This window comes from Stigmatopora nigra, chromosome 21, assembly GCF_051989575.1.
Source record: "Stigmatopora nigra isolate UIUO_SnigA chromosome 21, RoL_Snig_1.1, whole genome shotgun sequence".
NCBI classification, from domain to species: Eukaryota; Metazoa; Chordata; class Actinopteri; order Syngnathiformes; family Syngnathidae; genus Stigmatopora; species Stigmatopora nigra.
Genome location: NC_135528.1, coordinates 4,101,027 through 4,114,176, shown reverse-complemented (window position 1 = coordinate 4,114,176; position 13,150 = coordinate 4,101,027). Strand labels below are relative to the sequence as shown.

Genomic DNA, 13,150 nt, shown 5'->3' with positions numbered 1-13,150 from the left:
ATTTCTAAGAAGACAATATCTCTTTTCAAGCTTTCCATCACACGTTATGTGTCCAAACAGGTCTTGTAATATTCCTTTGTCCGTGTGCGTGACTCAATAAAATGTCCGGTATTGGCCAATTTGACGCCTTTGTGCACCAATCACGAACCTTTTTTCTTAAAAACGCAGACCACACGTATTATACATCAAGTGTCGTCAATGGAACGTCAGTGATGAGCGTTTACAGTCAAGTTTAAATGACGATATTACAGTAAAATGCATACAATGAGTTCGTACTTAAAAAAAGATACTTATACTTACTATAAACAGAGAACAGAAATGCTAGAATTCTTGTGCTGTGAAAATTATTTTGTTTGGTTAAAAGTAAAAACGATTAAACCCACCCAGTGTAGAAACATTATTTTTATTATGCTACATATAAAAGTATCATCAAAATAGTCTCTCACATATAAATTCTTACAATCTCAAACCTGGGGGAAAAAAAACAACTAAACGGTTAAACCTTGTACAAAATAAAACCCAACAAATGATCATCATAGACGTTGTTTTGAACACAAATTAAACACATCGAATTGGTCATAAATAAATAAATTAAAAAATGATCAACTAGAATTCTTCCTCTTCCTGAGTCTTAGTTCAATTTCTACCAAACACATAAATAAATAAACATCTCTAAACATAAGTGAAAATACCAATAAGTTAACACACACACAAAAACTACCTGAGTTAAAGTAATTTACTTCACAGTTTAGGGGAAAAAAATCCCTTTTTTTTCTGTTTTGTCTAATAAATTATCAAGTGTGTCCCTAAATCCTGACTTTGGAATGCTCTTATTTTGGTTTTGCTTTCACTAAAACAAACAACTTCAGGCAAAACCCAGGCTACTTTTGGCGACAGCTTTTTTTTTGTGAGGATGCTTTGCAAAGTACAATTCGATCCCAAATTTTTGTTTTGACAAAAAGCTCCATTCATTTCCTATGGCAAAAAACATCATGAATTAAATACTGCTACTTCTTCTATATACAGTTTTGGTCCCATTCACATAATTCTAAAATATATACTATATATATATATATATAAAAAAAACAATCAAGGCGCGCAAAGGTTAGCCAATTTTTGGCAACAAAATAAACTTCTCATAAAATTTGACAAAAAAACATTGTCAATGGAGCTATTATTTATACCCATCGGTCCAATATTGCCCACAAAAAACTTGTTCATTCACTCAAATTCTTTTTCACGTTGGACCTGCAAAAGAAATCTGCAAAAAAAAATCCATTGCTTCAACGTCAACAGATGATTTGACGAGGAAGTGACCCGGAAACGCCCCCCATTATTTTGACTGAAAATCTACGAGAAGCCACCCGTGAGAGAGCAAAGCACCCCCACGAAATTCCCAATAACTTGTCCGTTTTCCTCAAGCTTCCACTTTCACCGCCGATCGCTTGTGAAGATGGACGACGCTAGCTCTCTCCTGATAGGCCGGCGCCGTCCCGCGCTCTGGAGCGTGAATGGCCGCGCTCAGACCTTTCAGTAAAAAAGTCGCCTCCCGTTGATCCTCCTTTCCGTCGCCCTCCAGAGTACGAGCCAACCAGCGTTCCACCGCTTCCTCCACTTGCGCCGCCGACGCCGTTTCCGCCAGCGCGTCGGCTTCCTGGCCGGCGTCGAAACGCTCCAGGGTTTCTCTGGCGTAGACGTCCACGGCCGAGTTGGCCGGGCAGCATCCGCGTTGGTGGATGCGAAGTGAGAAGCGGTGGAAGAAGGCCTGCGAGCATAGCGGGCATCGGTAAGGACGTTCTCGGCCGCTGTGGAGGCGGCGGTGCAGCTTGAGGTGGATGTATTGAGTGAATTTGGTGCCGCATAGTTTGCATTGGTAGGGTTTTTCCCCAGAGTGGAGTCGGAGGTGCGTTTTTAGGTTGCTGGTACTGCTGAAGCGCTTTTGACACACCTGGAAAAAAAGAGAGGAAAAGGTCAAGATAACGCAACGGAACTGTGGTGTGACGTGAGGAGAAGGCGACATCGAGGGATTATTTTGTACGCCACGTGGATTGACGTCATGTCCATGTTGTTATTCCTGTTCTTTACCGCGGGTATTCTCGTTCCGCTTGACGGAGTTTACGCCCATTTTGGCACCGACGAGGACGGAGGCGTTTGTTAATTTTTGAACTTTCATCTACGGCGCGGGGTCGGAATTTAAGTGGCGTGGGCCGGTGCTGGCACGTATTATCGATTTGAGGGGGCGGTGGAAGTTAATTGTGTTGACTTCAGGATTGAGGTCATAGAAAAACAATACAGAAATCACAAGTTCTTATTAAACAAATGAAAATAAGTGGGCATAAAAAGGGAATTTGTACTCATCTCTCCAATTAGTTTTCCAATTTATCCTTGCTATTCCATTAGTTGTTGATTATCAAACATAAAACCCCTCCTCAATGGAATTATACCCCTTGTTTCCAGCTTACCTGGCACTCATGTGGCTTCTCTCCGGTATGAACGAGGTGGTGCTTTTGTAGATGAGCCAGTTGAGTGAAACTCTTCTTGCACAAGTTGCATTCGAATGGTCTTTCGCCGCTGTGCACTCGAAGATGAACCTGAAACAGTAATGATAGCGTTAAAAGGATGCCCAGCCAGCCTGGATTCATTTGCACTATTCATAAAATATGCCCTTTAATTCAATTGTAGTTCAAAATTGCATTCAAAAATAAAAACACATCTATTATAACTCTAATGCTGTCAATGGCAGCCAATTTTGAGTTATTACATCACGAACCGGTTTGAACGACTGCACGATTGTTGATGTGGTTACAGAATTTCAGCATTTTAAAATAGTAATTTCACAAAGTTTGCAATTGAAAAATGGCTCTTTCTAGAAACAAATGCATAAAAAAATGGATGGATTGTGGAGATTGTTACCTTAAGATTTGACAGCTGGCCAAAAGTCTTGGAGCAGATGTTACATTCATACTTGATCTTTCCATTCTGCTTTTTCAGAGGGTAGGGCAACGATTTATGCCCGGGACGATTGCGAAGTCCTTTGGCAACGTCCAACGTCAGGTTCATCGCCTCCTCGCTTTGAGAAGAGACGTGTTCGGGTGAAGGAATCCGATGACTTGGCTTGGGAAGTGGTGATAGTTCGGGTGTGGCCGGAGCACCCCTTGGCGGGGATACGTTGGGGGTGAGTTCTTTGAGACTACCCTGCGGGGATGGAGGGTAGGCCAGACCCATGGGGAGGAGGTTGGGGGCGCCGAGAGGCGGGTAGGGGATTCCGTCCGTGCCCAGATAGTTGCCGTATCGGAGGGATCCCCTCGAAGGGAGCATTCCGGGAAACGGGGGTGAATACGATGGGAGGAGGAGGCGCGGGTAGTGCGAAGTGAACGGGGGAAGAAGCTGGTAGGCCGGTTGGAGGGGTCTGGATTGAGGGTAGAGGGGGTAAGACGACACCAGACCTTCCCTGTGGCCGTAAAGGCCGTGGAGGTGAAGCGGTACGTTTGGTTGATTTTCGGGTAAGTAAGGTGGACGGATTCCGGGGGACGTTTCCTTTTGTTCGGCTCGAGGGGATGCGAGAAAGACGCGGTTGTCGGGATCGCGGTCCTCTTGCTTTTCCATCTTTTTGCTGAAATCCATGATTTGGTCGTCGGGGGTGTCGGGAGGGGTGTCTCTTCCTAACATCTCTACGTCTACTTCTTCGTCTTTCCTCTCCTCTTTGACTTGGTCATTGGTTCTGTTCTTGGGATAAAGCTCTTGGGGGACGTGCTGTTTGGGGTTTTCTTGTTCGTCGTCAACATTCATTGGTTCTGAAAGAGGAAGATTTAAAATGGTTATATATTTGTATATTTTCTCGAGTTGTGCAGATTGTTATTAAAGTAAATTGATTGCGATTCAGCAGAATTATTCCCAATTACTTGGAATGTTAAAAAAATATTCCAAGACTCTTAAAAACGTCCTAAAAATCATTTTTAATGTTGAAAATGTTCCAATTAATCATGACTAAAATCAATTATTTGCATAATTTGTACACAAAATCGAGTATTTTCAAAAGTACTATTGAGAACCTGATGATGGATCATGAACTATTCTAATCAGGATTAATAATCTAATCCCCACTATTTATTAAAGACATTGTTTTGCATAAAAAATCTAATAATACATTCAATTGTAGTACGTCAATGAAAATAATAATGAATCAAAAGTGAGACTTGCAATTCACTATGAGTCGACACAATTCATTTCATCGCTACACACAATCAATCCAAGGATAAATCTGAAAGTAGCAAAAATCACGTGTCCGTCCCTAACGAGGACGTGATGAGACATACGTCCTTCCACCCACGTATGCCACGCCCTGTGATGGTAAATGATAGCATTATGTGGTTTGACTCATAACACAAAACCATGCAGTTAAAGTTTCTGTTCGTCAACCGTACTTCACAATCTCACTGTGGGAGAAATACTCGATGGAAATACGAGTGTCAAACTCCCAACCGATAATTACGGAATAATTTACGTACGCCGTCAGCGTTTTGTCTCTGTTTTCCGACACGGTTCATTTTACTGAGCCTATCTTTGTCACAATTTGTGTTTTACCTCGAAGCTAAAGTACATCGTATACTATCCGACATGTTGCGCAAGTCGTCGCTGAGTAATTTTGGGCCTCTTATAATGTAATTAGACTGCAACAGGATTAGTCAGCAAAACAGTGTGTATATTTATCTGGCGTGAGTCATTAAAGCTTGCAGTAAATGGCGAAATCAATTCGGATAAGGATGTACAGTTATTTTCTTTTAATAGCGTTTATTATTAAAAATGCTGACCGAGTGACTTCGTTCTCTTTTTCATACGTCCGTGTACATCTCTTATAGTTTAAAATGTGTCTATTACATACCTTTGTGAATGAATTATACTTAGCTGGAAGATTAAACCTTACTTTTTACCGGCATCTAATTTCAAAACCAAGTATCGAGATACTTCTGAACTTTAATACTCTGCATTCTTCCATCTGTTCATGCAGGTGCAACAAGTAATTCTTAGTATTGAATTTCATCCAATTTAATACAAATATTTTGGACGTCTATTGCTGTCAATGGCATTTTTTTTAGAATACTCACTGTGTTTGGGATTTTCCTGTTGGTTGCACAATCTCTGGGCAAACTCCTGGCTGTACCACACCAGTAGTTCCTGTTTGGGCTCCACGGGCCGGATTGTGTAGAAGTAAACATCTCCACCGTTCTGGCAGGCCACCAAGTTCTGCTCGGTTAGCGAACGTGCGGGGTTGACGTAGCGCATCCAGTTGCTGCTGTGGACATTGTAGCCGTCGATGAAGTTCTGAAGCTGGCCGTTGTTGTAAATCTACCAAAAAAAAATTGGTTTGACCTCATTAATCTCATGTTTTTAATCTATTTAAGCAGAATTGTGAAACTGAAGATTGTACAAAACCATACACAATATAGTACTAATGCCAATATCTCAAATCTAATCAATTGAAACATTTGTTTTAATTTTAAAATGCAATTGTCAATATGCAGAAGCGGCTAATAAATCTGTCACCCCAAAAAAAAAAACAATTATTTTAGTGATTTTAATCTATTTACTTTATTCTTTTGAAAAATACAATTTATTTTTAGAGGTACAAGTACTATTAATTTATTGTATTAATTGATAGCAAAAAAACAATCTGAAGGAAAAAAAAGGAGTTAAAAAATACAAACATTGACCCCTGCCATGTACAGTAAAGTATTGTTCGTCCAATACCATTAATTTTTAGATGTAGAAGTACTATTAATCTCTTATGTCAATTGATAGCAAAAAAAACTAAACAAAAGCAATGTGAAAGTGAAAAAAGGAGTTTAAAAAATACGAACATTGACCCCTGCCATGTACAGTAAAGTATCGTCCGTCCTGCTTCCGTTTTAATCTACGCTCTTTTCTTGTTCTTCAAAAGTGTTGCGAGTGTTCCGTCACTCCGGCGTGAGTGTGTGTGTGTGTGTGTTTGGGCTCGAGCTGTCATGGTATTTGAAGCATGGAGGCGTGGCCAATTTTGCTGTGTCACGCCAGCTCTGTCTTCCTTTCACTCTTGAAATTATCAACAGCCAGAAATAGTTCCACTTTTCTTTGAAGGGAAAAAAAACTTGGCCGCTTTCCAACTCGATACAAGCTCGTACATGAATGAAGTCGGCGTTACTGTTGCTCTCGTAAATAGTCACACTCCCGCTCTGAGATTTACGGGAAATGCGAGCCGGAATGGAAATATCTTTGTCGGGGAAAAGATTGGAAGGGAATTCACTTGGGACGAATAAAATTTCCCCAATGACAAAGCAAGTGCTAGTAAAACTGTGACGACTGTTTGGCGTTTGAAGTTTTCTTTCACTGATCTAGTTTAAGACAAACCCCTTGGGCTTGGAAAGGCCATGCCATGAAATAAATTGCGTTTCCTGCACGTCAAGGAAAGGGAAGATGAGTCAGTGTCGCGTAGTATTGGGACCAATACTAGAGGTCACCGAGAGTGAGACTTTTTGCAGTACAGAAAAGACCAAAACCTACAAAATGGGGTTTGAGAATAAAGCAATACGACTATTCAGAATTAATTAGAGTTATCAAAATGAAAAGTAGACTTTTGTTGCATTTATTTAAACTAGTCTAAACTATCTACTAGGCCAGGGGTAGGGAACTTATGGCTGGGGAGCCATATGTGGCTCTTTTGATGGGTGTATATGGCTCTCCGCGAACCTGTGTGGTAAAATATGGGAACCGCTGGTGAGAGACCCCAATGTGAGCGTCACACTGGCACTGTGGCACCAAAACTAACTCTAGGGCCCTTATTAAATCATATTTTTCTTCATTAGGATCTTCTGCATGCATACTCTCATTGATACTCATTGATTAGCAACAGTGAAATAATGTTCTCAAAAGAATTCTGACTTTTCTTTACTTTCAAAGTGGTAATATGAGTAATAAATACTTTTAAATTTACTTTTAAATTCTGAGTATGGCTCTCAAGGAATAATGTTTGAAAATATGAATTGTTTATGGCTCTCTTTGTCAAAAAAAGTTCCCGACCCCTGTATTAGACAATATCCTATTACTATAAAATGTGATCTAGTGGAACACAGTGTGACATTGCAAAATATCACCTGTAAATTATGTATTTTTGTTGTGCTTACCCTCCAAAAGTATTTTCTATTAGCCTGTTTGGGGACGTCGTCTTTGGTGTAGATGTCTCCCTGCAGGGGTCCGAATCGGGTCCCCCGAGGGATGTATTCTTTGCTGAACACACCGCTCACCTGTAAAAAAAAAAGGAAACTTTATTAGTCAAATTGTATTTTTACTCATGTAAACACCAACAGTTTATTTATATCTGGCGTTTCGTGATGCTGGAGGTTTCTTCACGTTGACCCAGACGGATCAGAAGGCAAATTTAGACCTCCGAGGTGGCCTACTTTCAGCACTAATGGCTTGTTCACCCAGTGAATGGAATTACTGTCCACTTTCTCTCACCTACTGGCCCACTGATCCTTAACCTCAATGCTACTTTAATAAGACGGCACGGCAAACAAGTCAGGGTTAATTTGTTGACCCGCAACGACAGCTCATGCATCCTAAAAGAAGAAAAGGGTTTGGAAAGTTCATCTTTTTCTGTTATTAATTTAGACATTTTGCAAAGAATGTTTTAAATACCCAATAGGGATATCTGGTTCTGACACTTTGTTTACTTGGGATGAGAATGACAGAAAATATATATATATTTTTTTACAGATTTCAATGATTTTTTAAGGTAATATTTTTTGTGGGTTCAAAAGGCAACAAAATGATGGATGTCCAATCATTTTTTTTTCGTTTGTCCAATCCATTTGCTTATTTTTGATTGAACATCTATCAACTGTAAAAAAAAGATAATGAAAAAGAGTAACTAATAATAATGTAGCTAATACAAATATATTGATATTTAAACCAACCTTTTATAAATTGTATGACACTCAAAATATTGCCAAAATTCAAAGTGAAATAACACATTTCTTAAACTATTATCTAAAAATACATACTTTACTCTTTTGCAATGTTACCCAAAACAAGAATATTAACTAATGTTTAAAAAATACTATGATAACTACAAGACAAATATATTAAGAGAAAAAAATATATAAACTGAAAGCCATAATTGGCAGTTGTGAACCCCTTTGAGTCCTTCTATGTTGTGATTGAGAGCATGACTTAAATTGAAAATACACAATTTAAATATAAACTTGTTTGTTATACAAGCTTTTTATACAAGGACACCAAAAATAGCGACCCGAGACGACCGGACACGCTGTTTTAAAACTCAACACGCCTTTATAAGTGACCTAACGAGCTTGGGGTCAAGCTTACGCAATCCCCACACCAACGTTCAGTAGCAACAGGCTGCCGAATTTGTGTCACACTTGGCCTCAATGTCTTCAAGAACTTTGTATTCCATCTTAACCCCCCCTCCCCAAAAGGGGCTAACCCCATTCATAAACACACTCTCCCTCTTCCTACCATTACCAGAATCAACATATACAAAGATCAATCCCTGAAAAAAAACCCAAAGGACTCTAAAACCCCAAAAGTTTCATCTTCTCGTTCATTTAAATTTTTCTTTTTCAATTAAAACAAAGAACGGGTCAGTGAGGACATATGAAGTGATAAACGGGTGTGACAGCGCCCATTGTGCTAAATCGGCGTTGCGTGGTTAACGAAGCGCTGTGCCTCCGCTGCTCAACCGATCAGGTTGTTGGGACGAAGGCGGAGGCCGAGCATGGTGGGCATTGAGGGGGATCCAAGGGGGGTTTAGAAAACTGCAACATCTTGAGGATACCCACGCCATCATCCTGGCTCCATCCCCCAATCTTTTATTTCAAGCGTTTTTTTTCTTTGACAGAATTTCAAATAGTTTGTACGCCTGCCAGGTTGAGGCCCGATGCCTGGTTGGCTAGCTTGTTCCAAACGAAAGTTAATCATCTGGTTTTAACCTAAATCCCCCACCCCCTCGACGCACACCCTTCGCTCCCCCTAACTGGCACCGACTTCTCAAGTCCCATCTGCCACGTGCCTGTATCTTCAGGACGCACTTCAGACTAAATAGTGGACAATTTTTGGTTCAAAAAGGCCTTGGGATATATAGTAACAGTTCATTATTTCTAAAGCTAGATTCATCTGAATTTGTCAACTCATTGACCTTGGCGTCATATTCATTTGAAGTAGGAGGGGTTAATGAATGATTATTTGCTGCCAGACTTCCTCGTATAAAAATAGTGTGCGTCTATTGGTGACAAGATAAAATAAATTACCACCAGAAGTCAATAGCATGGATATAATTGATGATAAATGATCATGTTTTGGAGAAGGGGAAAGTTTCTGAGGTGAGAGTTTGGTCATATGTTTTGGCTGCCGTTGAAAGCAAATACATTTTAACTGAGGAATGTATAATCGTGCCAATGCGGAAGTGAAAGTTTCTGAGGTGGATGTTTATTGGTATTAAATTCCATTGTAAGAGGCTTGGGTGGATATTACCGCCAATGGCACGGAAATATGATTGTCAAAATGTATCTACTAGTAAATACAATGAATGAAATTAGGAAATGTTTACTGCTAGCCAATCCTTATTTTTATCTAATGCAGTAATATTATCAACAACAACAAAATATTAAAATAAATTTTGAAGTAAAAAAATTGCAAAATTAAATATGACCATTCACTGCTCAGTTTAAATGGATTTAATATATCCTTTGTATCCTATATTCTCTGAAGGAAATTTCCAAAGACAAATTTCAAGATCTTTAAGACATCTTTTGTTAAAAAGACTAATGTGGAAAATCCCCGCACGTGAGAAATTGCCAATCCTTTCTCAGGAAATGATGATTTACTCTGAAGTCATCCTGTCACAAACAAAAACGCCTCTCCATTTTATGACCTTCACTTGAATAACAATGCGGAGAAAAAGGAAACCACTGTGACCACTTTCAAATGACCCATGATCATTTACCAACATACAAGCAAGTGACTTGTGTAAAATGTCCAATTTCTGATCATAAAAAAGAGGAAGACGCTACCACAAAGATGAACTTTCGCAATACCTTAACTTTCAATGCAATATAAACATCACCTGGAAAGTTTACTTGGAACAAAGTTATAAATTTTACCCCAGTGAAATCACTAGATCAAATTGGGTGTGACAGGTTATAAAGAATGTAGAACAGTGTGATAAAATAAATGAGTTAAGTTAGTGGTAACCTTTGAATAGAAGGCCAATGAAGTTTTTGCTTTCCCTTAAAAGGCCAAAGATGAGCTTTTTTGACATTTTTTTTGTCTTTAAATATTTTTTTACTTGAAAAAAAGTGTTCTTACCTCATTATCTTTGTTGTGTTCGAACGCTAGGTTGCGTGGAATGGAGGTCATGGCTTTGGGCAGGTTAAAACTCAGGTTGGAAACTTGATCCGGTACAATGTAGGTACAGTTGAGAGCAAAGTCCACTTCCCTCCAAGTACTCATGTCTCCTTGTGTATGATCACCCTTCATTTTTGGGGAGGGATGAAGTGAAATACACTGCAGGTGTAGAAAAAAAAGCTTCTGTTGGCTTTGGTATCGAGAAAAAAAGCTTTGGTTTGCTTAGACTGGAGTCCGCAGTCTTAGGTTTGTTGGTTAAAGCTCAGGTTCTAGAAAAGGCAGGAAAAAACAACGTTAACACTTTCAAAACAGTGACTTTAAAAACAATTGGAGCAGATTTAAAAGGTTTCATTTAAATTTTAACATCTCCCTGAAGAAAATTAACAATAAACTGTACATAAATATCAAATACTTTACTATACAGGACTAATCGATCTGCAAAAAAACTGAATAAAAATAGAGTTCCATATATTTTCTTAGCATATTCATGGTTTAAAAATACTTACAAAATAATTTAAGACGAAAATGTTTATTATATCAGGCTCCTTTGTCATTAACTAAACTCATTGTTTACGATTGATGTTGCTAGATGTCCCAACCGGGTTGAAAAGGGTGGGTTGGCAGCAAATGAACAAATGTACCTTTGCTGCCAACCCTTCCTATTCAAATGGATAGGATGCCAACTTGTGATAAACTCATTTGACGACTCTTAATTCACTTTTTAAGAATAACATGATTGGACGTCTAACATCAGGCAAAATTAAAAGAGTTAAAAAATAATACTCAGTCGTAAAAATAGCTGGATGTCAATCAGTAACCTCAGCAACGACTTGATTGACGAAACCAAAACAAGAGACTTGATTGTTTCCCTTGTACACTTAAGCCAAAATAATAATCATTATTATAACATAAACCAAAAGAAAAATGCAAGCCTTACTTTTTCACATTCATTCAGCTGTTGGCTCCTCATTTCTTTGGTTAGACCATCCCATGCGTCCACACTTCTCCTGACCTCAATGGCTTTAACTCCTCTCTTCCCACTCTCGCCCGAAACTCTTGAGCCCGCAGAGCGCCAAGCGCTTTTTAGCTTTGCGGCCCGGCCAATAACGACGGGCGGGGGTCACGTGACGGGGAGCATCCGACCGACGAGACGCAACTGTTGGATGGCGACAACAACACGGGTGACGTTGCACACTTGGTGGAGCGGGTGTCTGTTGTGATGTATGCTTGCGCGCACACGCACACACAAAGAGAAGATGATGAGATGATAATGAATGAATAAAGGAGGAGCAGATGGCCGGCCTGTTGCCGGCCACTGGAAAACACACTCCAAGAATTTTGCTCGATTTGCCACTTAATGAGCAATCTGCCACTACTGTATCTCCTTGACCTACATCTTGATGAAAAGAACATCTTTAACGCTTTACAGGGCAAATGACCGTTTTTACTCATTTGAAATAGTTTTTTTTAAAATAAAAAGGGCATTTATGAACTTTTAAGCTGATAATAAGATGAGTATTAAAGAAAGATGCCATTTGTGGAGAAATTGCATGGGGATGTGTTGGTCTGTGTATTGGTAAACACTAATGGGTCACTTTCTGTTGATTTATGGACTTTTGTGGACATATAGTTGATTTTAAGGCACCCGGGGTCGATAAATTATGATTTTGGGGCATTTTTGGGTGATTCCTGATTGGTTTTAGGCAATTTTTGGGTCATTCCTGATTGATTTTAAGCATTTTTTGGGTGTGATCCTGTTGATTTTGATCACTATTTAAAATTTTGGGCCATTGTAACTTCCCATCTATTCAGGGTCGTTAAGTTATGATTTTTGGGCATTCTTGGGTCATGGCTGATTGATTTTAGATAATTTTTGGGTCATTCCTAATTGATATTAGGCAAATTTTGAGTCATTCCTGATTGATTTTAAGCAAATTTTTGATGTAATCCTGTTGATTTTGATCACTTTTTAAAATTTTGGCCCATTGTAACTTCCCATCAATTCAGGGTGGATAAATTATGATTTTGGGGCATTTTTGGGTCAATCCTGATTGATTTTAAGCAATTTTTGGGTCATTCCTGATTGATTTTAGGCAATTTTTGGGTGTGATCCTGTTGATTTTGATAACTATTTAAATTGTTGGGTCATTTATAACTTGCCATCAATTCTGGAAAAATATTCCTAAACACACATATTGCAATGAAAAAATACATTGAAAAATGAAGATTTTTAAGCCGAGTTCAATTCATTTCTCACATACATGGAGGAATACAAATCCTAATGTTCACAAAAAATGACAACACCGAGTTGTGTACTAGTTTGTTCTACTTTCTCGTGCTTACGTGAAGATGTGGGGCAAGTCAACTAAGTGTAAAGGAAAGAGTATTAGAGAGCAGTCTGAAGAGAATCCCGCTTACTTTTAGGCACGCAAACCTACAAGCTATGAATAGATAAGTCACACAAAAATCTAAATATATATTTTTACATGGTTTAAAATATATGGAATCAGGGCTAAGCACTCTGACCTAAAGAAATGTAATCTAATATTAATAAAAATTGGATTGATGACTTTTTATTCTTAAACAAATTCTTTTGAATTAAACTAGGTTTCCGAGAACTAAAGCAAAAAATATATTTTGTCCTCACTTTTGTGCTATAACGTGTCAAAAAAAGTATTAAGAAAACCTATTACATAACTGCTCACAAAATAACTTAAATTTGATTTGTCATCCCTCAATAAAAATATACACA

The 13,150-nt window shown here is 38.8% G+C and overlaps 1 protein-coding gene across 3 annotated transcripts; it reads right to left on the bottom strand.

Moving 5' to 3' along the window:
* Positions 1-384: 384 nt before the first annotated feature.
* prdm1b (PR domain containing 1b, with ZNF domain) lies at positions 385-11,482 on the bottom strand. 3 transcript variants are annotated; one of them, XM_077743890.1, is made up of 7 exons: positions 11,336-11,482; positions 10,360-10,667; positions 7,158-7,277; positions 5,106-5,346; positions 2,914-3,794; positions 2,463-2,591; positions 385-1,948 (listed from the first exon to the last, which is right to left on the bottom strand). In XM_077743890.1, the coding sequence occupies exons 2-7, from the start codon at positions 10,528-10,530 to the stop codon at positions 1,418-1,420; spliced, it is 2,073 nt and encodes a 690-aa protein (XP_077600016.1). In that variant the 5' UTR covers positions 10,531-10,667; positions 11,336-11,482; the 3' UTR covers positions 385-1,417. The 3 variants fall into 3 exon arrangements, with proteins under 3 accessions (XP_077600016.1, XP_077600017.1, XP_077600018.1); XM_077743891.1 differs by lacking the exons at positions 7,158-7,277; positions 10,360-10,667; positions 11,336-11,482 and adding an exon at positions 5,859-5,979; XM_077743892.1 differs by lacking the exons at positions 7,158-7,277; positions 10,360-10,667; positions 11,336-11,482 and adding an exon at positions 5,706-5,728.
* Between the last annotated feature and the right edge of the window lie 1,668 nt (positions 11,483-13,150).

Coding starts and splice junctions, on each gene's coding strand:
- prdm1b (XM_077743890.1), bottom strand. CDS start 10,530: ATGAAGGGTGATCATACACAAGGAGACATGAGTACTTGGAGGGAAGTG. Junction 7,278..10,359: donor AACACAACAAAGATAATGAG/GTAAGAACACTT, acceptor TTTTTTTTACAG/GTGAGCGGTGTGTTCAGCAA. Junction 1,949..2,462: donor AGAAGCCACATGAGTGCCAG/GTAAGCTGGAAA, acceptor CTTTTTTTCCAG/GTGTGTCAAAAGCGCTTCAG.